A 24,784-nucleotide genomic window follows, 5' to 3' on the forward strand; every position below is an offset into this window, starting at 1 on the left:
AATACATGATTTCAATATTTGGCTCTGCGTATTGTTATATTTACTCTTTAATAGTAGTGAACACTGATGACTTGTTATTTTTACCACAAAGTTTGTGCCATTAATTGATGTCTGCTACTTTTAGCTAACTAAAAAAATACCTATTTACTACAAATCTCTATTTGGCAATTAAAATGTAAGACAACATTGATGAAACCATTGCTGTTGCTGCTCTTAAAAGTTGTTGACTCCTGTGCCCATTTTTTATCGTGTGCACAAACCTCCTGTCGGTGACATTGTGCCCCATTTGAAATGAATGCTGTTTATGTAAACCTATCATACCTGTTGCATCTTGGTGTCAGTATTAGTATCTTAGAATATCACAGAAGTGACAAAAGGTCACTTGCTCGAAATGTTAACTGCTTTTCTATCCCTAGACGTGCTGCTAGACTGGCTGAGATTTCCCAGTAAGTTTGTCTTTTCCTTGTAGATTTTTAGCATCCACTTTGTTTTGCTTTGGTTTTGTGGAACTTTAGTTCTATATTTCAGTTCCTTAACCTGTTGCAAGGAGATTCAAATATTCCATACAATTTTGCTTCAATTTTTACAGCATTCTTTTTCCCCCTGGTGCCCAGATTGTGATTATAAATATACTGTTAATCTCTCTTAAAAGATTTAATAAGACTGATGAGCTTGTAGCATCTTATCCCAAAATATATTGAAGATATCTGTGTTAGATTGGATATATTTCCCTGGAAAGCAGTGACTCTTTAACCCTGTGTGTGTACATCTTTTTTGGCTGCAGCTGCAGTCAGTGCAGGGCATGCTGTAATTGCAGCTTTTGGCCATTTGGTGCTGCTGTGAAGCAGCCCCAGGCCCGAGTGGTGGCCATGTTGGTATATAGAAGGGAAGGGAAGGAGCAAATTCAATTAGGTTTCCAAAAATTGGGAAAAAAATTCCAAAAAAAGTTTCAAAACAGAGGCTGCACATTCTACTATTGTCCCAATGCCACCTTTAATTTCTACCCTCCTTATTACCATCCCTAGCCCCACAGCACGTCTACTGCCTGCCAAGAGCTGTTCAACTGGGTTCTGCTGGAAGTCATATTGACCTCACCCACAGAGCCACTCAGGGAAGAGAATTCCTTTGCCGTCTTGTCCCTCTGAGCATCTTTACCTTGTTTATCTTCTCCTCACACTTTCTCTCTCTCCTCAACCTCCATCCCAAACTCTCCTCCTTCCCCAACACCCTCCCTCTACCCCCAACTTCCTCTTCCTCCAAAGCCCACACTTCTTCCCAACATCCCCTTCCTCTCTTCACCGAACAAACCCCCTCTCTTTTTTCTGTCAACCATTGCCTCTCAGTCCAAGCCCTATTCTCTCACTCCTGTCATCATCCCCTCTTGTTCGATCACCACACCCCACTTAACCTCCAAAACCCCCACTCTCCTTTCTCTCCTGCCACCTTTGCACTTCCCCTTTTCTCCTTCATTTGTTCTCCCTCCTTCCCTCTGCTTTCCTGCCCTCAACCTGTTTCTTGTTCCTTTTTTTATTTCCCCCACCCCTCCCCTCCCCAACATTTACCTCCCCTCCCAAACATTTCCTTCCCTCTTCCCCAACCTCCCTCCTCCAATTCCCTCTACCTCACTCCTTACCCCCCCACTTCTCTAATGCGTCTTCCTCAATCCTTCCTCTCCACTGTTCCCCAATCACCGCCACCCCTCTCCTCCCACTCTGCCCTTCACACCTCCATCCCTCTGTCTCCCCCACCTCCTGGTCATTCTTCCTTGCCTCATGCCTTCCCACTTCCTTCCTCCCTCCCACTTCCTTCCCCATTTTCATTTGCCTTCCCTTTCTGCCTTCTCCCCACCTACCCTTTCCTTCCCCTCCCTACTTCTTCACTGCCTAGTCACTGCCCCTTCAGCTTCCTTTCCCCTTCCCTCTGCCTCAACCTTCCCCTACTTCTCTTTCCTTTTCACTCCTTTCCTCTGTGCTGTACTCTATCCTTCTCCTGCTCCCCCCTTCTTCCTTTATAACTGTCCTTCTTCTGACCCATTTCCCCTGCAAACCTACTTCCCCCTTGCCTCTTGACAATGACCCTGTGTTTGCCACAGCAAAGGAGATTGATTGGCAATATTAAAATAAGGTAGAAAGTATAAGGACTGAACCTGTTCATTTATTCACTTCCCTCTAACCCTACTTCACCTGATAAACCTGATGTTCATTCTTGGTTCAACATGTGTGTCATTCATAAGCCTGACAAACACACATAGGTGGATGGACAGAAGAAATCAGATTGAAGGAAAGATTAGAAACTGGATGAAGCCACACAATGTAAGGTGTCCATCAAAAGTGGTCAGATTTGGAGCAGAGGATTCGAAACACTTCTCCTCATGAGGGTCACAAGATCCATGAAACAGCAGCCAATAAAACAAAGGTTTCACAGAATTACATAAGACTTAAAACACAGAAAGAGTCCATTTGGCCCTCAGTTTGTCTGCTTCCTCTCTGTAGGAGGAATGTGCCACATGCCACATTCTCCACCTCCTGCCTCTAGCCCTGCACATTCTTCCTCCTCCAATAATAACAGAATTCGGTCTTGACTGAACCTGCCCCCCACCATACTGTCAGGCAGTGTACTCCAGGTCTAAACTATTATCTGTGTTAGGAAAGGCTTTCCCTGCGTCAGTTACCTAAATCTCTGCCCTCTCATCATTGATCTTCCCAACAGTGGGGACAGTTTCTCCTTACCTTCTCTGTTAGAGATGTACAAAATCCCTCATGGTTTTGTATGTCTCTATCAAATTGCCTCTCAACCTTCTCCAATGTAAATAATCCCAAATTCTCCAATCTTTCTACCAGCATAATGTTTAATTATAACTGTTCTGTGCAAGTATATTCTCTCCATGACACATCTTTGTGTTTGATAGAGAGGACATTGTAATTGAGAAGAGAGGGAATTGTGAAGAAGCAACAAGGAAGTGGCTGTAACCACCTCACAACCTGTTGATGAATAAGTTAATATTTAGGATGAATATTTACATCAGTTGTTATGGTTATTGTTATGTGATCTAAATGGATGACAGTGATCTAGCTATGCAGGATATGACCTACATTTTTCTTCATGTGTTGACTATGGCTTCATTGTTTGTGAGTTATCAATCATAGTCCACCTCAGCTCCTTTTGTATTCTCTTACAGAAACTTGAATAGTGGTTTCTGTTTTACTGTTTTGCATCTGAATATTTTTGAACTCTTTATTGAACTGGCTTATATTTTTTAACACAATATTGGGGCAAATAACTGTGGAAATATTGGATGCTTATTCAACACTTGAGGGCAGATTGCCTGCCAGCCATTGGGGTCTCACTGCATTTCAGACGCAACCTGACACCAGACGTTGTCCTGTAAGTTGGAAAGCCATTGCATTAATTAGCCTTATGTGCACTTCCATAATGATGCATGTTTATTCCATTCAGATTTGCACCTCTTTCTGTTTGTCTGACATGTTTAGCATTATTGATATTCAAGGAACATATCGAGTTTTTGACAGTGTTTTGCTTTTGAAAGTACCATAACTCATGTCAAGGTTCAGAATCCTTTTAACAGCCATTCTGTCTGAGGGCAGTGTGCACAGTGCCCTTTGACTCCTGAAATCCTGAACATGTAAACAGTGCTGTAGCTTTAAGGTTACTTCTAAAACGAGAAGTATTCTGAGAGCTGCATTAAAGTATTTTCATTGATGCAAGCCATTACTATTCATTTGCCTACACTATTGATTATAAGGGACAGCAACACAGGTTATTATTCAAACAATTGGCTGTTTCAGAGAAACCAGACAAAGATAGGCAAAGCAGATTTTACATTCCCTGGACAACACACATGTCTAACATTTGGTTGAGGGTTGACTTTATCCAATACAGCCTGCCACTCTGCAACATGAACCTGGGCATGGGGGAAAGTAACAGGAGAGGATCTTATCTCACAAGAAATTAAGGGATACGGGGAGGGTGCGGTAAGTAGCATTAAAAGGCCCATCAGCTATAATTGAATGGTGGAGTCAACTCGATGGGCTGAATGGTCTTACTTCCACTCCTATGGTCTTATGGAAAATACCACTTTAATCTTGATGTGCTCCCTGATGGAAAAGAAACTGGATGGATAGCTGCCTCACATTTGCTCATCCCCCTTAGGGGGCAACTCCTGATTTCTCAGCTTGTGTCCTTGCTAGTGGCTCTGTGGCCCGAAAGTTAGGCCAGTTGATCAAGTTTCTTTTTACATTTCTGCAGCCAGGAGCACCCACCCATCACATTGAACGTGGAAGCCACATGGTACTTTGCAAGGAAGGAAACTGATTGATTTATTTATTGTCACGTGTACTGAAGTACAGTGAAAGGCTTTGTTTATGAGCAGTACAGGCAGATCATAGTAAGGAAGGACGCACAGAATAAAAGATTTAGACATAGGCATATAGGTAACATTGCACAGAGTGTACAAGAGAGATCAACATTAGCAACATCAGCATTATTCAAGGCTTGAGAGCTTGTTCAATAGTCTAATATTGGCCGGGAAGAAGCTGTCCCTAATCCTACTGGTGCGTGTGTTCTGACCTGTTTATCTACCTCCTGACAAAAGAGGTTGTAGGAGATCATTGACAGGCGCCAAAGGGTATTCGATGATGTTGGCAGCCTTTCCATTGCAGCAAGCCGTGTAAATGGAGTCTATGGATGGGAAGTTGGCTTCTGTGATGTACTGGGCTGTGCACACCACCTTCTGTCAGTTCCTATGGTCCTGGGCAGAGCAGTTGCTATACCAGGCCATTATGTACCCGGACAATGGTGCATCTGTAGAAGTTGGTGAGAGTCCTTATGGGCATGCCAAATTTCCTGAGCCGCCTGAGGGAGAAGAGGCATTGTTGTGCCATCCTGACCGTCGCATCTACGTGAGAAGTCCAGGACAGGTGGTTGGTTACCGTCACTCTGAGCAACTTGATGCTCTCCACACTCTAGACCTCAGCTTTGTTGCTGTAGATGGGGGCTATTCTTTCTAGATCCTTAAAAGAATTAGCTGGGCTGCCCGGTCTTCAAATCCAGCCTCAACTACTTGGTTGCATGGAATGGCTTTTCATTCCAATAAGATTTGGACTTCCATGTGTATTAGGGCGGGCCGGAACGTGGGTGGGTGTTACATGCACAATTCCGATCTGTTATCACTGCCACTAAGCGGGTTCAAACATTAAAAAGCCAAGCTTTAACACTTGCAGCATGCACTCTGTGAAAAATGGATGTTAAGAAGATAAAAATCTGGAGCTCTGTCCTGCTATGTTGCACACAGGTGACCCACTGACAGATTTTATATATAAAAAAAGGGATTTACGACATCCCGCGATGTGTTTATAAACAATTGAATCAAGTTTGCCAAGGTACTTTTCCATGATGACGATTCTGCCTTTTAATGTCACTGCACTGAACAGAAACGAAACTTATTCTACGTCCATTTCTGATCGTTCTTTGTTAAAACATTTCTCGTGTTAGGGGAGCATTTTAACGTCCATTTTAAACTCCGATTGAATGTACATCCAGAACAGTGGGGTTATTACTGAACTGGAAGGCTTTTTTCCTTCAAACAAAAGTCACTTTTCTCGACAATCAAATTCTCAACTTCATCATCGGCTGTATTTTAGTGTGCTCTTTTGCCGGTGTGTTCGAGAGAAGGTTACAGTGATGGGAAACAAAGATCGGGTTGCTTTATTCTAACCAGAACACTCACTCGCAATAAAGCAATTGTGTAACTAGTCAGAAATGTATTCATTCCCAAAAGGTGAAACTTTTTTTTTTGTTTTGGGGAGGAGTGTCTCCGCTGCCTATGTGAACCTCATTATTCTGGTTACGATTAAAAGTACTTAGCATTCAACTGAGATGGCAGCGTGGATTGGACTACTGCCTGCATCAGACTGAATGCAGGCTATTACTTGAAGGAAATACTGCAGCCTTCTGGACTGCGTCTCTTTCTCGAGGGAGAGGCTCCCTAAGCCCCACCCACACCAGCGACAAGAAGAAGGAGGGAGGAGGAGGTTGAATGAAAGACAAGACAAGCCCTAAACACCATGTCACTCTGTGAAGGAGATAACAGCAACAAGGCTGGAAGGCTGGTGCAAACACACAGAGCTTAAAGAGGAAACCGGGACTGCAGAGATTTTTAAGCCTGCTTTATTATCTTCCTTATCCTTCAAAGTAATTGGAGTTGCTGAGGGCACTTACCAACTGACATTTTGGCAATCACACTTTTATCAAATAGCAAGGATTGTATACTTTTATATATATATATATATATATATATATAGATTATACATATTATAAAGGACGGACAAGCTCCGGCAGAACTCTGAATCCAAAGGAAAAAAAAATCTCTTCGGCTGTATTTAAACTGGCAAGCAGCAGAACGCAAGAGAAGTCCCGAAAGCCTCATCAGTCATTGACACTGTCAGGAATAGTGGTTTAAGAGGAAGAAGGGCCTGGGGCACTACACGCTGTCAGCGAGTTCCCTGCATCGGAGATAAAGATTCTATCTACATGGGCAAACGTTTGGAACAGCAGCCAATGTACCCTCAGTACACTTACTATTATCCTCATTACCTCCACACAAAGGTACTGTATGCAAGTAATCTCTCTCTCTGGATTTTCTCAGTATTATATACATATTCTCTACACTTATTCAATGATAAATGACAAGTCACCTCCGGAGTATTGGTGAATTATGTTCTTTTTGAACCTCTCGGACGAAGCGTCCTGCAGGCAGAACTATTAGTCTAAATAGGGACTGAAAAGAGAAAGCGCTGTTGTTGTAGATTTACCTGTTTATAGGATTAACACTTTTTTTTTTGAATGATGATAATTAATTGCCCTCCTTCTGAAAGATAGATTTCACTTGCATTGATTTTGAAAATAAATTGTTTGCCTTTTTTTAATCCCTCCCTGAACTGTCCTGGGCAAGTGCTGCTTGATTCCTCGGGTGACATGTCATTTACCTGTTAGTTCAGCTGCCGGGAAGGCCTGGACGTTTGTTTCCCCCACCCCACCCCCCGTTCTTTGCAACAAATTTGACCGCAGCTGGTGACACTTTGATTTGATTTATAATTTTAATGCATTTACTTCCCTGTTGCCAGTGGCAACTCTTTTAGACAGTACGTATTACATACTGCTTTTGAAAAGTCTGTCTGGCTTCACTCATTGTACAATCCAGCTGGTTTTATTTCCCTCGCTATTATACAGCATTTTACAAGGTTTTTTTTCCCCCTTCAAGGTCGATTTCCAGAGAATGTGATCTCTGCGAGCGTTCAGCCTCCACCCTGTTGGCTGCTCCAGTGCCTGCAGTCCTGTGTTGTTAAAGCCCGAATTAAATATAACCCTCAACTGTGCTCTGTTTCAATCCTGTTTATCATAGATTTTGTTATGGAAAAACACAACAATGTTTTATTGTGTTTTTTAAAAAAAACAGCAAAAAAAAAACACATGCGCCACAGTCCACAAAGTAAAAGAGAACGCATGCTAACAGAGTGGAAGGAAAACATCTGGTTTTTATGAACTGGAAAGCTAGTCATCAGTTCCTGGGCCATTTTAATAATACCAGCTGAGGTCCCAGTTCAACTGCAATTGTAGCAGGGCTTGGTCTGGATTTTGGGATCCTTCTTTCACAGCCCTCCTAATAGGGCTAGGGAGACTCTTACTTGAGCAGTTCGAACACAGGCGGCTTTTTAAAATAAATTATTCCTCTAAGATCTGACTGGCAGCAGTAAATTACAGTTACATTTTGTCATTGTTTCACCATTTTTGGTGATTAGTGACTGGGAAGCCTTTGATATGTGGGATGTTAATTTTAAACTACATGCCATCAGCTCCCCATTCTTAGTTTTGCCTTTTGAAAACATATTTGGTGGGCATGGTTTAGTTACTTAAATGGTAAATTCTGCTCTTTCAGGCAATGGTTATGTCTTGATTAAATTCTGTAATCGAATTCAAGGAGCTTTTCTTCATATTTTACTCCAGTCCTTGTAAGCAAAGGCATGGAATTTTGCTTCAGCTTATTTTGACTGAATGCTACTGACAAGGTAAAAACCTGAGAGAGCAGTTGTGCAGCACAGTTTAGACAGCATAGTTTAAATTGTATGTGAGCTTGCTTTTAGAGGTCAAGAGCATTGAGAATCTCTTTGCATTTGTATTAAACGCACCAAATGTGGACAAGTGGCAGATTTCTGTAATACATTTCAACTGTGGAATGGATGTCAATTGGATGCATGCATTTGAAAACTATGATTTATTAATACCTAAAATATTACTTTGGCCACCAGCATGAATGCTTTGAAAACACTGAGCAGATTTTAAAATGAGCATCTAATGTTCAATAATGAATGAAATGGACATTGTTGATCACGATTTATTTTGAAACCTGCACGTTTTCCTTATGCAGGATGGTTGCAATATCCATGACTCTGCTTTTAAAAATAATTTTATAAGGTTAGTTTGAAAGAAGGTAGAGTTACAGATTTCTCCTCGCCTTCCCATGGTGCTTCCAGTTATGTTGGTTTTGTATGTTGCATGCCTGCGCTGTAATGTTCTAGTTCTGTGATTCAGCTTGTGTACAGTAGCAAAGCAATTCAGCATGCAATGTATGTTCTCTACAATAATGTTGATCTGCGATTTGATGTCCAGTGATTTGTTGTGGCCTAACATTGGAACATGGAAGTTGATGTCAGTTGGTAACACTGTTATTTTTGCTTTGAGGAGTACCCGTGCAATGTTAGCTGGTGTTTCTAGAAGGAAAGTAGGTTCGGCCATTTTGCAACATGTATAAAACTGAACCAGTCACAGAACACTTTTATTATTGCCTGATAATAGTTAAACAGATGAAGGAGAGTTTTGGTGATTTTTCTTGGGACCACATTGATTTCCATAAACCAGTGGGATGCTTTATTTTTTCAATTTGGGCATGTTACTCCAAGGGAGAAAAGTCTCCAATTTGCCACCTTTGCTAGTCAAGTGGTCTTTATTATTAATATTCTGTAATAAAGCCAGTGTCATAATACTCTCATATTAATATAGGCCAATGTACAAACTAATTTTAGAATGAGAACACCGTTCCAAAGTCATTAGGGCTCTCGGTTCCTGATTTGGTCTTTTAGCAAAATGTTCCAACAGATTCCTTTGGAACATTAAACAGCTTCCTGTGTACTCTCCTGAGTCGTGTTTTGGAAAAACTAAATACGTCCTAAAATGGTATAGATGCATTACAATTATGGTGTTGTTTTGCTAAGTAAATAAATGCAGTCGATTTCATAGCTAGTTATTATTCCAGGTCAATTTTTACTGGAAGATAGTACTGCTGTGAATTGACTTGCTCAAGCAAACTGAGGGGAGTGACCGAGGCCAACTCTGAAAGGACAGGGGGCGTGGTAGTGTTGACTCAGGCTCTTTGATGTCCCCATGCTGAGCAAATTCCTGACTTGTGTTAAGGGAGATCCCTAATTTTCAAGATTTTAAGTTATTTATAAATAGAGATCAGATATATTATCTGGCCGGAACTTCGAAAACTTATGGTCCTGAACTTGACAAGTTCAAATGTAACATGTTTGAGATGCACTTAAAATCAGAAAAGAAATACAAATGTTGAAAGCCTGAAATAAAATGCTGGAAGAATATTCTATAGAGTGCTAATGGTCTACGCTCTATCATTAACCTATCCACATTACTGACAGACATGTTACCATATTGTTGGAGTTTCTGTTTTTATTGGAAACCAGACATGGCACATGATCATGAATTTAGACCATTTTTGAACACTTTAAGCCATTCCAAAGTCAAGATGAGTCTCTGTAATATGGTGGTACAATGCTGCTGCCATCATTAAATTTGTAAGTATGATTTCTTTGGTCTTGTTTATCTGAGTTTTCTATGTATTTCCATTTGACATTTTGACTTGTGTTGCCCACTGAAGCTGGGAGACTGATATTGAAAAGCTAGTGAATCAGTAGTGCCAAGTAGGTAGAATTTTAAACAAAAACACTTGTTGCTCTGATGTGCTATCTAATTTGAAGCTAATGTGCAAGAAGTGTCAATGTATGTGTGGCTATGATTTGATTTTATAACCTGTGCCACTTCTGTAGTGTCAAGTCACTGAAGACCCCCTATTGTCCGTTCATTTTGCACTCTGATTTTTTTTCCACCACATTTGATGTATCCCTTGCTCCACCATCTGGTCTCACAGAAGGATCTTGGTGCAGGGATTCCAAATACCAGCCAACCTGACAAGGTTTTGCTGCCTTGTGTTATTCAGATTGTGTTTAGTGCCGAGTGTGGAGCAGGGTCAGATGGAGGGAGCAATTCATCAAGCAAGTACAAATTTCAAACTGCCTTCTCTAGCCATCTGCAGCCTGGAGTGCAGCCAGAGCTGGACAAGACACACAGATGCTCTCAATCTTATACAGTATATTCAGTATCACAATAAAATATAAGCATATTAGCTTCAGGACCAATGCTTTCAAAATCAAATTACTTATTGCCATCTGTGGATAAGTCACTCATCTAAAATTGAAGCTTGAAAAATGGAAAACCGCAATATTTCCACGTGCAATGCAATTGATTGTAAAGTTTTAAAACAAAACAAATTATTTTATACTGCCGCTATTTCCTGTTTTGAAGGAGAGGAATGTGTGGGTCATAATGTTCTCCACAGTCAGTGATGTTGAATTTTTTTTTCAGTTTGGAAAATAAGCTGAGACAAGAAGGGTAAAAGGTTTTGATTTATTTGTAAATTTATACAAGGTTCACCTGGTTTGAACCATGAATATTTAGTGTGAATATAGTTGTTTAAAAAAAAGTGACAATCATTCACCTACTACATGCAGAAGGCACTTGATCAATGTTATAATCTAGGATTTTTTTTAAGGTTTTCTTCCTCCATACAATATGTGTGAAAACTGCCTACCTCCTTCCAAGTTTGTGTTAAAACTTACTTTGTGGGGCTTGTGATTTCAAATAAACTTGGTGTTGTGAGACTTCAAAATTTACTTTAAAATGACCCTTCCTTCCTAACACAATAATAGTGGAAGCTGCAGACATGCACATGGCTTGTTAGTTGGTTTCTAGATGTATGCAGATTTGTAATTTTAAAAATTTATTGGAAAAAGAAAATAAGATAAATTTAATAAGATATTCAGCATACAAGGTGGCACTTTCTAATCTGGCTAATGTTCATAGAATTTTAAAATAGGCCTGTGTCAGAAGACAATGTCAATGTGATTTTAAATTTGTCTGGTATCTTGTTCTTTATTGTGAAGTAATTCTGAGAATCCTGTTTATTGAAATTTGTTTATAATCATACTATATCCTTTGAACAGATTGGCAGAATGATCTTTTGGGTCAGGAAGGGACAGAAATATCTTGCAATATCCTCTTTGCTTTGCATCCTCAGGATGAAATGCTTCGCATTCCATCAGGAACTATTTTGAGAAACTCCGAGAACAAAGTTGCAAGAAATGTAATCACATCTGACAAGTAAATTTGATTATCAGTTGGTTGTGGGGTTAGTTGAGAAATTTTTAAGAAGCTGAAATGGAGAAAATTTAATGGGTGTGAAAATCGTAACATATGGAGGCATTTAAACTTTCCTCCTGTTAGACTACCTGCAGCAAAACCTGCCTGGTTTAAGCCAATAGGCTTTGCAACTCCCTAAGAAAAGCAGATTTCATCACCATTGTACCTTTAATGTATCCGAAGGTGTTTTGCAGGAGCAGTTACACTTACCTTGACATGGAGCTACGCAAGGAGCTATTAAGACAGCTATCCAAAAGGCCTGATCAAAGTGGTAGACCTTTGAGGAGCAATTTAAAGGAGAAGAGAGGGATAAGGAAGCAGAAAGTCTTGTGGAGTTGGGGTCTTGACAGCTGAAGGCGTCTCTGCCAGCAATGAAGTAGTTAATATTGGGAGTTGCACAAGAGACCCAAATTGGGGAAGTACTGACATTTTGAAGAGGTGTAGGGCTGGAGGTGATTACCGAGATATTTGAAAGGAAGGGTGAGAATTTTAAAATCGAGGAATTGCTTAACTGGGAGCCAGGTTAAGTCAGCAAACATGGAGAGTAAAAAATTACCAGGTGAACAAGTAGAAGTATAGTTCATGGTGAAAAACATAGTTAAGGAACTTCAGTTTTTCCAGTATTTCTTTGGAGGTTAAATTTCCGTTCAAGTGTTACTGGATGATTGGTAAGCAGTCTGGTAATTCAGACAGTTGAAGGATTGAGAAAGCAGGTGGTCAGATAGAACTGCTCTGCAGGCAGCATACAGGGGGAAACTAACACTATATTTTCAAATGATGTTGCCAAGAACAACTTGTGGGTGAGAAAGATTTGGAGGTGCTGGTGTTGGACTGCGGTGGACAAAGTTAAAAATTACACAACACCAGGTTGTAGTCCAACAGGTTTATTTGGAGGCACTAGCTTTCGAAGCACTGCTTCTTCATCAGGTGAGAAAGTAGACTTAGGTAAGATCACTGTGGTAATAACACCACCTTTGGAGCCATAGCAAGCAATACTGACAAAACTGTTTGCAGGTTAAATCTGATGTCAACCAGCAAGACACATTTTGTGAACAGATTATTTAAGTGGACCTGTCAGAAGCTTAAACCTCACTGTGCTAGGCTGTTTAGGTTTAGCGAGGTTCTCAATTATTCACCAGTGAGAAGGGCTTCATTATGGCAGACAAATAGGTTGCTCTGTAAACAGAAAGTTCAAAGATAAATTGCCGAGTCTGGAACTGGTCCCAGACATAAAAACAATAAAAACTCAGGGGTTATCAATGTAGGGTGCGATTATATAATATTTCAGTGCCTCAGCAAAATATCTAACCAGAGACTGATCAGGAACTACTTCTTTTTAAAATTTAAATCATCGTTTATTTAAATAAGGTTATGAGGATAAGGATGTCTCTTTCGAAATAAAATGTGAAGATTGGACCACAGTTAGTCCTGTGTTTTCAAACTCTAGTATTCAATTCGATGGATTATTCAGAGATAGATGAAACAAAGAAGTGAGAATGCTGGAGATCTGAAACAAAACCAGAAATTCCTGGGGAAACTCAGCAAATCTGGCAGCATTGTGGAAGAGAACAGTTAATGTGTCTGACTAGGGAAGGGTTTAGGGGGATGTGGGCTAAATGCTGGCAAATGGGGCGAGACTAATTTAGGATATCTGCCTGGCATGGATGAGTTGGACCAAAGGGTCTGCTCTATAACTATATAATGTTTCAAGTCCAATGACTCTTCATCAGATTACTAGGAGATCTTGGCTAAGGTTACAATTGTAAATTCTGAAATAAAACTTTAATTAGTGGTATAGAAAACTGATTCTTTTCATGATGTTGCTTGTCAAATCAACAACATCATTGTTCTGTCTTTATTAAAACAAAATGCATCAAACTCTGTGCTTCAGTTCCATAATTTTCATACTTCAGTGTTTTTTAGTGAACTGATTTTATGTGGCTTCTTTGTAGTCTGAGTACATTTACTTTGTTGCATTTCGCTGTACTCAATAAATATCTAGGATTTCAAACTAATGGAATAGATTGTCCACTCATAGATTGGAGAATCCAGCCAAATCAACAAAATGCAAATTAGATGGCTTCGAAAATGGGTGAAACATCCCTTCCAGAATTATCATATGTATGTCCTAAACAAAATTGAATCCCACATCTATTTTATAAATTGAGTAATTGGCATTCTGGTCAAGTCTTCTTTGCAAATCCAAAGGTATTCTATTAGTTTAGCCAAGATATCCAGAAAGATCATTGTAAAATGCGGTAGAGAGAACAAACTTCCCACACTCAGAAGGCTTTTCCCTCTGACTAACTAGAAGGTGAAAACATCTGGTCAAAGTACAAGTGGGATTCGAGTTGGAATTTACTATTGTGTGACTTACCATGCCGAGGTATAGTTTGTTGACCATAAAATGTTTTGAACAGCTATTTAATTGAAGTGTACAATTTCAATTTATTTTTCATTTAAGTAACTTTGGGGGGGAACAAAACAAGGAAATATGAAGGAATTCCTCTTGTTGCTCCATTGAACTCTGGCATTTTTCGATTGTCACTATCATCAAGAGGAGCATAGTCGCAACTTCCTGTCCCATGTAGGTTGACAGTATGTAACATGGAGAGCCATGCAATAAGCTCACCACGCGCAAAGTTCCACTGTATCAGATCTAGAAGGGTTGGCTGGATGAGTGCAGAATGCACCTCTGAGATCTTCATGAAGTTGAAAGCATTTTGTAACATGTTCTAAATCAAGTCACTCAGTACGTCAGTGGTCTAGTGATTTGTGTTGCAGTATGGCATAACATCGGTCTATTTTCATGAAGCCAGATACGCCCTCTTCCCCATCTGAGCTGCACTGTTGAAGAACAACTAGATGGTGCACAGCCACACCAAGCTCATCATTAAGAGTGATGGTTGAGAAATGGTTGCTCGATGGACGTCTGAAGTGAAGGGAAGAAATAATGTAAATAAGTTGAATTGGATTCATAAAATCTCTTATGGCTATATGTACATTGAATTATTTTGAATTGCAGTGACTGCCACATGTGCATTTTATTCACAGTGAACTGAATATGCAGTTAAATTGTTAGATGGTGGTTTTGGCTGAGGGAGGGATGTTGGCAGGTTGCACCTAGATAATGGATAATAATCAAGAAGTGATATGTTAAATAAGATACCTTACTGAGTTCAAATGAAAAGTATGAGACATGTGAGGCATGTTAGTATGTTACATTATTTCGAAGTGAATTGTGTGGTATTGTATTGCAGCTATGGCCTAACTGTTTCAAAAGGAAAACGTGAACATTGACTACTGTACCTTTTATAGGTGTAAATGTAAAATGCTCGAACTATTTCTTCCTATTTATTTTATAATGTGGACCTGCCAGTTAATGATATAGGAACAAACATTTGGTAGTTAAATTCTGAAATCTCATCAGGTTCTGCTGAAAATATATTGGGTCCTGTTATATATTTGGTTGTGAAGCAGTTTTACTGAATAAACTTTGTCAATGCAGAAGTGAAGTGTGAGGAACTATGCATCATAATTAGGTTCTGAGCTCCAATAATGATGACAATCCTAGGTTTGAATGATCCATTAACTTCCCTAGTTGATGATTTATTGAATAGAATATCATTGAGTGGTGGGACATATCATGCTTGCCCTTTACTTTTAAACTTGCCTACAGCAGTGAACACAAGAAATGCCATATGGTTAGGAGGACCAAAACGTGCTGAGTTTAATTAAAAACTCTACATAAACAGTGCTGTGGTATTCATGTGACCTCCAAGCAGCAAATATACAGTATAGGAAAGCCGTCTGTTAGCAGAACAAAATGACTGGGCTCCGTGACAGTAGCTAAAGATCAAGAAAAATAAATCTGACATTCCTGTAAACAGCAAAGCACATTCTTGTAGATTCCAGGAAAACACAGGGATCTTCATTACCCAGTAAAACAGGTGAGTCGGTAACAATTTGCAGCTTTTCTGTCAGAGAGAGCAAACCTCAGTACCATTCGTATGGGCTTCAGTAATGTTTTCAAGATTCAAGACCTGTTTCACTTCCTCTCCTTTGTTTTCCAGAATATTTGCCTCAATGGATCGACTAAAATAAATTGCAAGTGCACAAACTTATGTTAGTTTCAAATTCCTTAGTCTCCTTTCTTTTTTTCTTTCTTTCATTCCCTCCATAATTCTTTCCAGAAGGAAGGGGCTGTAATGCTATTTTTAATCAAGACGTTCACAAGTGACAGTATGCTGTGTTTGGAAGTGATTTATATCAGCATGAGGGGACTAGATGCGATGACACACTAAGTACATAAAGGACAACTTCAGAATTTTGCTGCGCCTAATCAATAAACTACAACTCCCTTGTTCTATCATGCAGCGACACATAGTTGGTAAGCCTACTTTGGCCTACTTATAAATAATTTTCAAAAGTTATTGTGATGTTTGTTGCTGAGATCACTGAAGCTTACAAATTGTGCTGACATAGATACCATGCCGCTAATTCCTGCTCGAGATCATCAGCACAGTTTGTGTGACGCTATATTAGGGCCTTACTATGAAACAGTTATCAGTTTGAGATCGCGACCTGCTTTAGATTGTGTGTGTGTGCGCCAATTTCACAGTTACCCTGTGAGCATCACCTTAATCTCTGGTCTGAAAGTAAAGTCATGTGCATACACTAAAGTTTCAGTCAAGTAGTCTCGAAATACCAGTTCAGATCTTGGGAAATGAGTCTTTGAAAGGATTCTCACCAGTTTGCACAAAATTTTATTTTTTATGGGGGAGATTGGTTTCTGAGGTTATACTGTGAAAAACTAGCAGCTCAATGGAGGAACCTTGACAACAATTTGCCCTCTTAATGTTAGTAAACAATACCTTTTATTAAGCAATCTCACGGACACTATGTTTGCTATATATTGGGACTCTTAAGATTCATTCTACCTTCTGAAACTTCTTCAACATCATCGTCTCCAGGACAGCAGCCATGAGAAGGTCCCACCATCAGCTTGTTGGAACGGTTAACGGTGAGCATAACAAAATTCCAAGCAAAACAGCAATTACTTTAGGATCGATCTTCTTAGTTTCAAATTTGAGTTGGCCAGATTAGAGTTAAGTCGGTGCAAAAGGGTCAGCTAATTAGGAGTAAATTCCCTCGGCTATTGAGGAGGTTACTGAACGATTTAATCTTGGATCGAATAGAATCCACAACAGACCAGATTTGTTTGGCCTCTGGAAGGAATAAGTTTGATTTGGTTTCGAGCATTGTTTACATTTTTTTTGTCAGATTAGCTAAAAACATTTCCAAAAAACTTCCCATGGATGGAAATCACTATTTTTTAATAACATCATTTACACAGTTAAAAATCACACAACACCAGGTTATAGTCCAACTGGTTTAATTGGAAGCACACTAGCTTTCGGAGCAACGCTCCTTCATCAGGTGATAGACGCTCAGATGAAGGAGCGTCGCTCCGAAAGCTAGTGTGCTTCCAATTAAACCTGTTGGACTATAACCTGGTGTTGTGTGATTTTTAACTTTGTACACCCCAGTCCAACACCGGCATCTCCGAATCATCATTTACACAAATATTCTCTTGTTAAAGAGGCAGCAGAAATAGATACAGATGCATAAAAATATGACGCATATGCATATTAGAATGTCTTGAGTTATGTAGAATTTACAGTGCAGAATTGGGCCATCTGGTTGCTTGCTGTTTATATTTGTTGTGGTAGGATGTGTATATACCTTGAAGGGGACATACATTAAATTGCTGTCAATTGTTACCACATTAGGACAGGATGTGTTATATCAATACCATGATATGTGGCGAGTCTGCAAGCAGCAGGGGGGAAGATCAGATGTACTGTACTTAGCCTTCTCGTGAACGTTACCTGTACGTAGTCTTAGTTTCAAAAAAAGAAGCCACATTACTGTTTCACCAATCTTCGTGTATAGAATAAAAGAGAATATAACAGTGTTTATGCTCTGCATGAGACTCCTCCCACTCCTCTTCGTCTAATGCTTCAAGTTGTCCCTCTTCCCTTATTCTTAAACCTCCTGAACTGGTTTGACTGTGACTGACATTCTGGCCAAAAACGCCTCCGCCCCCCCAGTCCCACATCCAATTTCAAAAAACGAAGTAAGCTTACCTATCAAGCAACTAAGATACAGAGGCTGAAATGAACCAAAGCTTTATTGCGAGTGTGTGTTAACGTAGTTGAAATGATGCTATAATCATTTGACTAATGTTCACTTTACAGAGAGAGGGCGGAGAGAGCACCAAATCAATGTCTTCAGGAGACATGGGGAATAAAAACAAAATCAAGACCATGAACTGTTCAAGTTGCTAGTGAATTCTATTTGCTTAATTCAGGTATCAACTGTCAAAACAATATTTGCATCCCATGTCATCAGTCATATGCCACTCTAGGTCACGACTAAATCCCACATAATTCGAAGATGCGGTTAACTTGTAAATTATGTCAAACATGGGATCCCAGCAGTTAGGATGTTAAAGGGGCAATTTTCCTGTATCTGGGTTTGGGCTCAGACCCAGAGGCTTGTCTGGACACTGAATATGGGAAAACTCAGGTGGTTTTGAGTGCACAGTTATTTGAATTAAACCTTTACTTTTCTTCAAGAAATTATGCTCTGACCCAAGAAAATCTTGCCTTTAAGTCTCAACCTGTTGTTGCTTTCCTGCATCTGCTGATTACTATCTCTCATTCTCAAAGGACATCACTTTTATTTTTAGAGAAGGCTGTGGTCAACGCCCTCAGTTATTTGGAATGTTTAAAATGATAGTTTCTTACATTTTGCAATCATGTGCACTTATCCTTTCCTTAGCTTTTCACTGTCCAGTTGATTAATGCTCGAGGGTATACTTGTCATGCTTGTGTAAGACAGTGTCTCTCTTCCTTCGGTTAATTGTGTGATTTAATTTGCATTAAACGGGGGTTACTGAACCGGAGCCAAAGAATACTTATTAAATATTATTTTAATGCTACTTATCCTAAGACACTTTAAACAGATCTGAGTAACTGCGTGGTGGTCTGGTTTGTGTCATGAAGCTTAAAGTCCTCAATTTGCAAAAGGGGAACGCTGGTCTAAATGTATCCTTCTCTAAAAGGAGGCTGCACTATTGTGGTCACACTCCAAAGAACATGCCAACATTTAATTTTGTGAGATGGCACAGTTAATAAAAGAGATGTCACCCCAGTGTCAATTAAGAGAGGTAGTTGATTCCATGATTGGAGAATCATTGCTGAGGATGAGCTACAAGTGGCAAAACAGACGCTTGATATTTTAGAAATGTTTTCACAGGAGGAAACCAGTAGATTTTATTTTGCTCACTGGGCGAGAGTGAAGACTGCAGATACTGGAGATCAGAGTCGAGAATGTGGTGCTGGAAAAACACAGCTGGTCAGGCTGCATCTGAGGAGCAGGAAAATCGATGTTTCGGGTAAATGCATCCTTTGCCCAAAACGTCGATTTTTCCTGCTCCTCGGATGCTGCCTAACCTGCTGTGCTTTTCCAGCACCACACTCTCGACTTTATTTTGCTCACGTTAAATTTTAAGCCATTTTTATTTTCACTCCTTTATTCTTAGACATGCACAACTTTCTGCCACTGCAAGGAACTACAGAGAGTTGTGAACACAGCTTAGTCCATCAGGCAAGCCAACCTTCCATCCATTGACTCCACCTGCACATTTGCTGCCTCAGAAAGACAGCCAACATCATCAAAGACCCCTCCCACTCTGAGTACAATCTCTCACAACGTCTTCCACCAGGCAGAAAATACAAAAGCCTAAACACATGTACCAACAGATTCAAGAACAGCTTCTTCCCCGTTGTTATTAGACTTCTGAATGGGCGTCTCAAATTTCAAATCTAATGTTGATCTTGCTTTTTGTGCACCTTTTTGCTGCCATACTTTGCATTCCTCACTCAGTTCACTCACTCTGTGATCTTTGTATATTATGATCTCCCTCTACTGCACGCAAAACCAAACTTTTCACTGTACCGAGGTACATGTGACAATAATAAATCAAATCATATGTCGACTGCTCCCAGTGACCATTACTCAATCATGAACCAAGACACTTGAGTTTTGGCATGATATGAATCATCGATAATGGAACTGAATCCACTTCTCGCTACCAACTATGTAGACACCTCTCATAAGTCTCATCAAAAAGTGACCATGAGGGAAAAAAGCTGGCTGAATTTTTCCTTCTAACTTCCTACCTTGGATGATCGAGTCATTTGTAGTGGCTCAACTACTTACCATCACTGAAATCTGTGCAGGTCTGTGATTGAACCTCTGAATTTCTTGGTCTGTAAGCACAAAGTTAGAATTTTCCCAGTTAGCCATCGACAATCCTAAGTGATTTATTTTCACACATTAATCTAGACAGAGGCTCTTGGATTGATGGAAGTGAGTGCCAAGCTTTGCCCAGCTATAGCTTTCTTGAGAGTGTCATCCATATGAAATCCTGAGGATGTTTCAGTTCATTCCTTTTCTATCATTAAACAGTTTCAGCTCAGTGGAAGGGCAGAGAAGTCAAGTGGGTGGAGCTGGCATTTTGACTGACGGAGGAACAAGCATGGAGAAAGCTTCCTGCTGAAATGTTGGAGGGGCGGAGTGAGCTGCCAGAGGACCTTACCTCACAGAGCAGATGTTTTCCATATAGCTTTGAAAAACATATTGGGCTTTGCTACATATTGGCTATCTTTCCCTTGTCAGGAGCTTGCATGTTCTTCGCTTAAAAGACTGTTTAGACATAAGGTTCCCCCAATCACATTCCCAAAGAGGCATGATTGGCCTTGTAGCCATCTTGTGGTATCATTGCTATGATTCACTTACTGACTACCCCTCTGAGCGGCCAGCAAACGGAAACATGAGATGAGACAGGGTACACAGGAAGATACTTTTCCCCTTGATGGAGGGATCACAGACCAGGGGACATAGATTTAAGGGAAAAAGCAGGCAGTTTAGAGGAGATGTGAGGAAATATTTTTTCACCTGGAGGGTGGCGGCAATCTGGAACTCACTACCTGTAAGAGTGGTGGAGGCAGAAACCCTCCTGACATTGAAGAAGTATTTAGATGTGCATTTGCGATGCCAAGGCCAAGTGCTTGAAAATGGGATTATAGTAGATGCTTGGGTTTTTTTGACCAATGCAGACTTGATGGGCTGAAGGGCCTTTGGCTATGCTGTAAATCTATGTGACCCTATACTTGTGTAATTGTTCTGTACAGATCTGTTTCCAAATGTAATCTGCTTGGGAGTACCACCTCAGTGAGGTTGTTTTAATCCCATACTCCCACAATGGTGGACTTGGGTTAGGTGTCATGATAATGTTTTTAAAATTTGAATTTGGACCCCAACCTGCATCTAGTTTGTTTGACAGAGGTGAGGAAGCAAATCACTTACAGGAGGTGAGTCGACAATTTAAAGATTATAATGAAACTGCATAGAGTCATAGAGATGTACAGCACGGAAACAGACCCTTCAGTCCAACCCGTCCATGCTGACCAGATATCCAAACACAATCAAGTCCCACTTGCCAGCACCCGGCCCATATCCCTCCAAACCCTTCCTATTCATATACCCATCCAAATGGCTCTTAAATGTTGCAATTGTACCAGCCTCCACCACTTCCCCTGGCAGCTCATTCCATACACGTACCACCCTCTGTGTGAAAAAGTTTCCAGCTTCCCTGCTTTTCCCTGTCTACAGACTGATCTTCCTCCTTATCCCTGTTGCAATCTTCCCTCGCTGTTTGCTGCTCCTGAAGTCTGTTCCCAAAAACCTGCCTCATCCAGCAACTTATGTAGCTCCTCACACTGTGGCTGGGTAACAGAGGTAGGAAATATCAGGTAATCAAAGCAAATCAGTGCTTGTTTTTTATTGTGAAAATTTGTAAGACTATTTGAGGACCTCTGACAAGTTCTACCAGCACTCATGAGTTGACAGTAGTTGTTTTAAGAGAAAAACTTGTATATGTTTCTGAATGGTGTACAAAAACTGCAGGTCAGCTCCTCTGGACAGAAAATGTCCAGTTTTAGCTACACCGTGGACAAGCTAGGATTAGGCAATATAATAGAGGAACTGCAATGTTGCAATGTTGGCAGTGTTTCCTCGTACTGAATGCATGCTTGGCTTATATACCCATATGGGGCATATTACATTCCCTCATGCTTTCATTGAATTTTGAGGCTTTTTAGTTTTGGATCATTCTTTTTGAACATGAATACCATTATCTCACCCTTTTCGTCCATAGGTTAGTATCAGCACAGGCTCACTCAAATCACAAATCTTTTTTAAAACGTTTCCCGCACCTTCACGAAAATTTCAGATTTTCTTTCAAGTCCTGACACCTGACTTTGCCCTTTGCCTCCTTTCTACCTCTTTTCCATTCGCTCCTGCTCACCATTTATTTGCCACTCTGTTTAAATCTCCCCTTTTGAGACTTTCTGTTTTTAATTCATTTTGCCAGTTCCCTGATCCCTCACGGCTTGCGTCTGAAAATCCCTGATATATTCTTGATTTCTCAACTCTCCCTTGCCTTCCCTACGTGTCACTAAATAGACATTTCACCGTCTCAATTTCGTCTGCAGCTTCTCTCATGACATTGGAAAGAGTAATAAATTACAGAAAGGTTCTGACCTACATGTAGACGGGACTATTCTCCTCCCTTCACCCAACACTGAACTTGAAATGGTTGTCTGACAATGGCAGTTTGCCTCTTTTCAGGCTCTGAAAGCAATAAATCTGACAACCTAGCGCTTGCTAGACGGTGCTGATGAGAAGTGGGGTGATTAAAGGATTTGATCAACTTCATTCGAAAAAAAACTGCACTTCCCTCCTGTTGGGCATTTTCTCAGAGAGAATGTATTATATTACTGAGTGAACTTTTTTGTTTGTGTTTATGAAATACTGCCTGCAGGAGAATGAGAGTGATCAGGTAAAATAAAGCGATTCATTTACGTTTAAAACTGGTTGGCAAACGTTATCCAAGCTAGAGTATGACATGGACAGATTTGTGCGTGTGTATATGTTCCTGTGAACGTGGGTTCTTGTACATTTACAGATGTCTGCCTATGATTTAAATGACTGTGTTCATAATGGTGTGTGTACATATTTGTATAGATTGAGCACATCGCTGCTCCTTCCAGTTCCGCAGATAAGACTTTTTCAGCATAGAGCATATTCACAGGGAGACGATTTCACGATCCTCAATCTTATCTTCAAACCCTGGCCTGTCTTATTGCATTCCACTTCAGAGATCTTCTGCAGGCATGCATTCCTACGAGGGCCTTCAACTGGCCTACTGCTTGTTCTTATCCTTTGCCAATTGCTCCTTAAGCCTTCGTCCTCTGGAACTCACTCCTCCACTTCATCTCACCTCATCCTTACAAAATCATCCTTAATTGACGAAAATAAAAAATTATACAAATAAACCTCATGACACTGCTGAATTCCAAGAAGTGGATCAGGCAAGCCACAAGTTTCATTTTTCATTGTTCCTTTTGACTAAAAGAACTCTTTTTATTTGTAGATGGCTTGGTCCCAAATACTTGGTTCCTTTTGCTTTGTTCTTTTTCCAATGAAACTTGTCATCTCTGGATCTGCCATGTTATTCTTTATTTTTCATTCCTCCTTGATCATTTATTTACCTTTTCATGTCCTATTTTCTCTTAAGTTTGCCAAACTCTTGTTTTACCCTTTCACACTCATAGTGGTGTCCTATTTTTTGCCGAGAGGCTCATAACATACTCTGAGACATGTTTTCATTCATTAATGAAACATATAACATTGAGTATTTCCACTTACAAAACAGCTTTTTTCAAAATACTTCACAACTAATTCATTTTTTAAAAACAATTCTCAATGCAACATCTCACAGGCATCAGTAAGATCAATGATTCGTTACTGTTTTCATAATTTTTGTTAGTTGAAGAGTTGTTGATTTGGACAACGGGGAAACTCCCCAGACATTTCTCAGGTAATGTTACAGAATCATTTACAATCACCTTCTAGGGTAAATGGGGTTTCCGATTAACAACTCACCCCAAGTCAGCTTGGATAATGGCTCGTGTCCTAAAGTAGGGACTAAACTCACAACTTCATAACTCAGTCAGAGGCATGAAGATTACCACTGAATCACAATGCCACTTAAACCCTTAATGTGCACCTATTGCATGTGTGTATCCAATAATATATAAATGTACATTGTTATGACCAGAAATGGAGGAATAAGTTTGCTTCCCTCTTTTTAACCTTCACCGGTTGGTCACAGTAGCTTCTGATGATTGTGAGATCTTATTTTTCATGTTTACTGCCCCTTGCCTGACCTGGAAGCGAAACCCTGATTGATGAGTGACCTTTAAGTCCTCTTTAAGTGAGTCTTTAAGTCCTGAACCATGAGGCAGTGCACAAAAAGGCAAGGCAAGGCAGCGGGCATCTGAGAAGGAATAGAGTAAGTGCATAATGACAAAGCAAGCAAGGAGCCCTGAGATGCATTCTATTCCAAACCATGAGATTTGACATCTGTCCCTATACACAAAGCAGCATTGCAATGTAAGATGTTAGTAAGCTGCAAAGTGCAGCATTGAAGAGCTCAACTGCATTTCACATTAATCAGAGATGTGCCATATCGATGTGGTGAGGCTGATGTGTGTTCAGTGATGACCTCCATGGACAGAGGCGTAGTCTATCACTCACCATAGAATGTAACCTGAGGTGCTGGGGACCGCTGGCCAAGATAGAGACCCAGAGGAGCAAGAGGTGAATTGGAGCTACCAGGTACCCGCTTTGGTTTTCATATGGGAATTGTCACCATCTTGTTTCTTAGCGCTACATGGGAAAATAGAAAATTGCATGTAAATGAGGTAGTGATGAGTTATAAATACCAATAAATTGGCCTTTTGCTGCTCACCAGCACAATTCCCATCTCGCAGTTCAAAACTTAGGTGCACAATCAATTTTTTTTTATCAAGAACTTTATTTTGCCAACGTCCCCACATTTTACCAACTGACTTCCTGTCATTCAGGAGCCAGGAACATTCAGACTGCTATGAGAAACAGAAACAGAGGGAGAGGGAGGATGAAAGAGAGAAAAACTTGTTGGATTTTCTATTGCACATTCATTTTTGATTCTGCTCCGCAAAGCAGCTGCTGAAATATTGATCATTTGTATATTCCCAAATCT

At 40.2% G+C, this 24,784-nt stretch overlaps 1 protein-coding gene across 7 annotated transcripts in view; it reads left to right on the forward strand.

Annotated features, from left to right (window-relative positions):
* Positions 1 to 24,784, forward strand: part of rbms3 (RNA binding motif, single stranded interacting protein) — a 1,382,426-nt gene that overhangs the window by 733,801 nt on the left and 623,841 nt on the right. The window contains exon 1 of one of the 7 annotated variants that reach the window (XM_087986937.1): positions 6,068 to 6,624. The exons of the other annotated variants lie outside the window; for them this stretch is intronic. Within the exon in view, the coding sequence (XP_087843063.1) occupies positions 6,550 to 6,624 (75 nt within the window). The 5' untranslated portion in view covers positions 6,068 to 6,549. Of the gene's footprint in view, positions 1 to 6,067; positions 6,625 to 24,784 lie in introns of those variants that run through there. 7 annotated transcript variants of the gene reach the window in all.

This window comes from Chiloscyllium plagiosum, unplaced genomic scaffold (genome assembly GCF_037043375.1).
Source record: "Chiloscyllium plagiosum isolate Xiang-an unplaced genomic scaffold, Cpla_swu_hap1 HiC_scaffold_5, whole genome shotgun sequence".
Lineage (NCBI taxonomy): Eukaryota > Metazoa > Chordata > Chondrichthyes > Orectolobiformes > Hemiscylliidae > Chiloscyllium > Chiloscyllium plagiosum.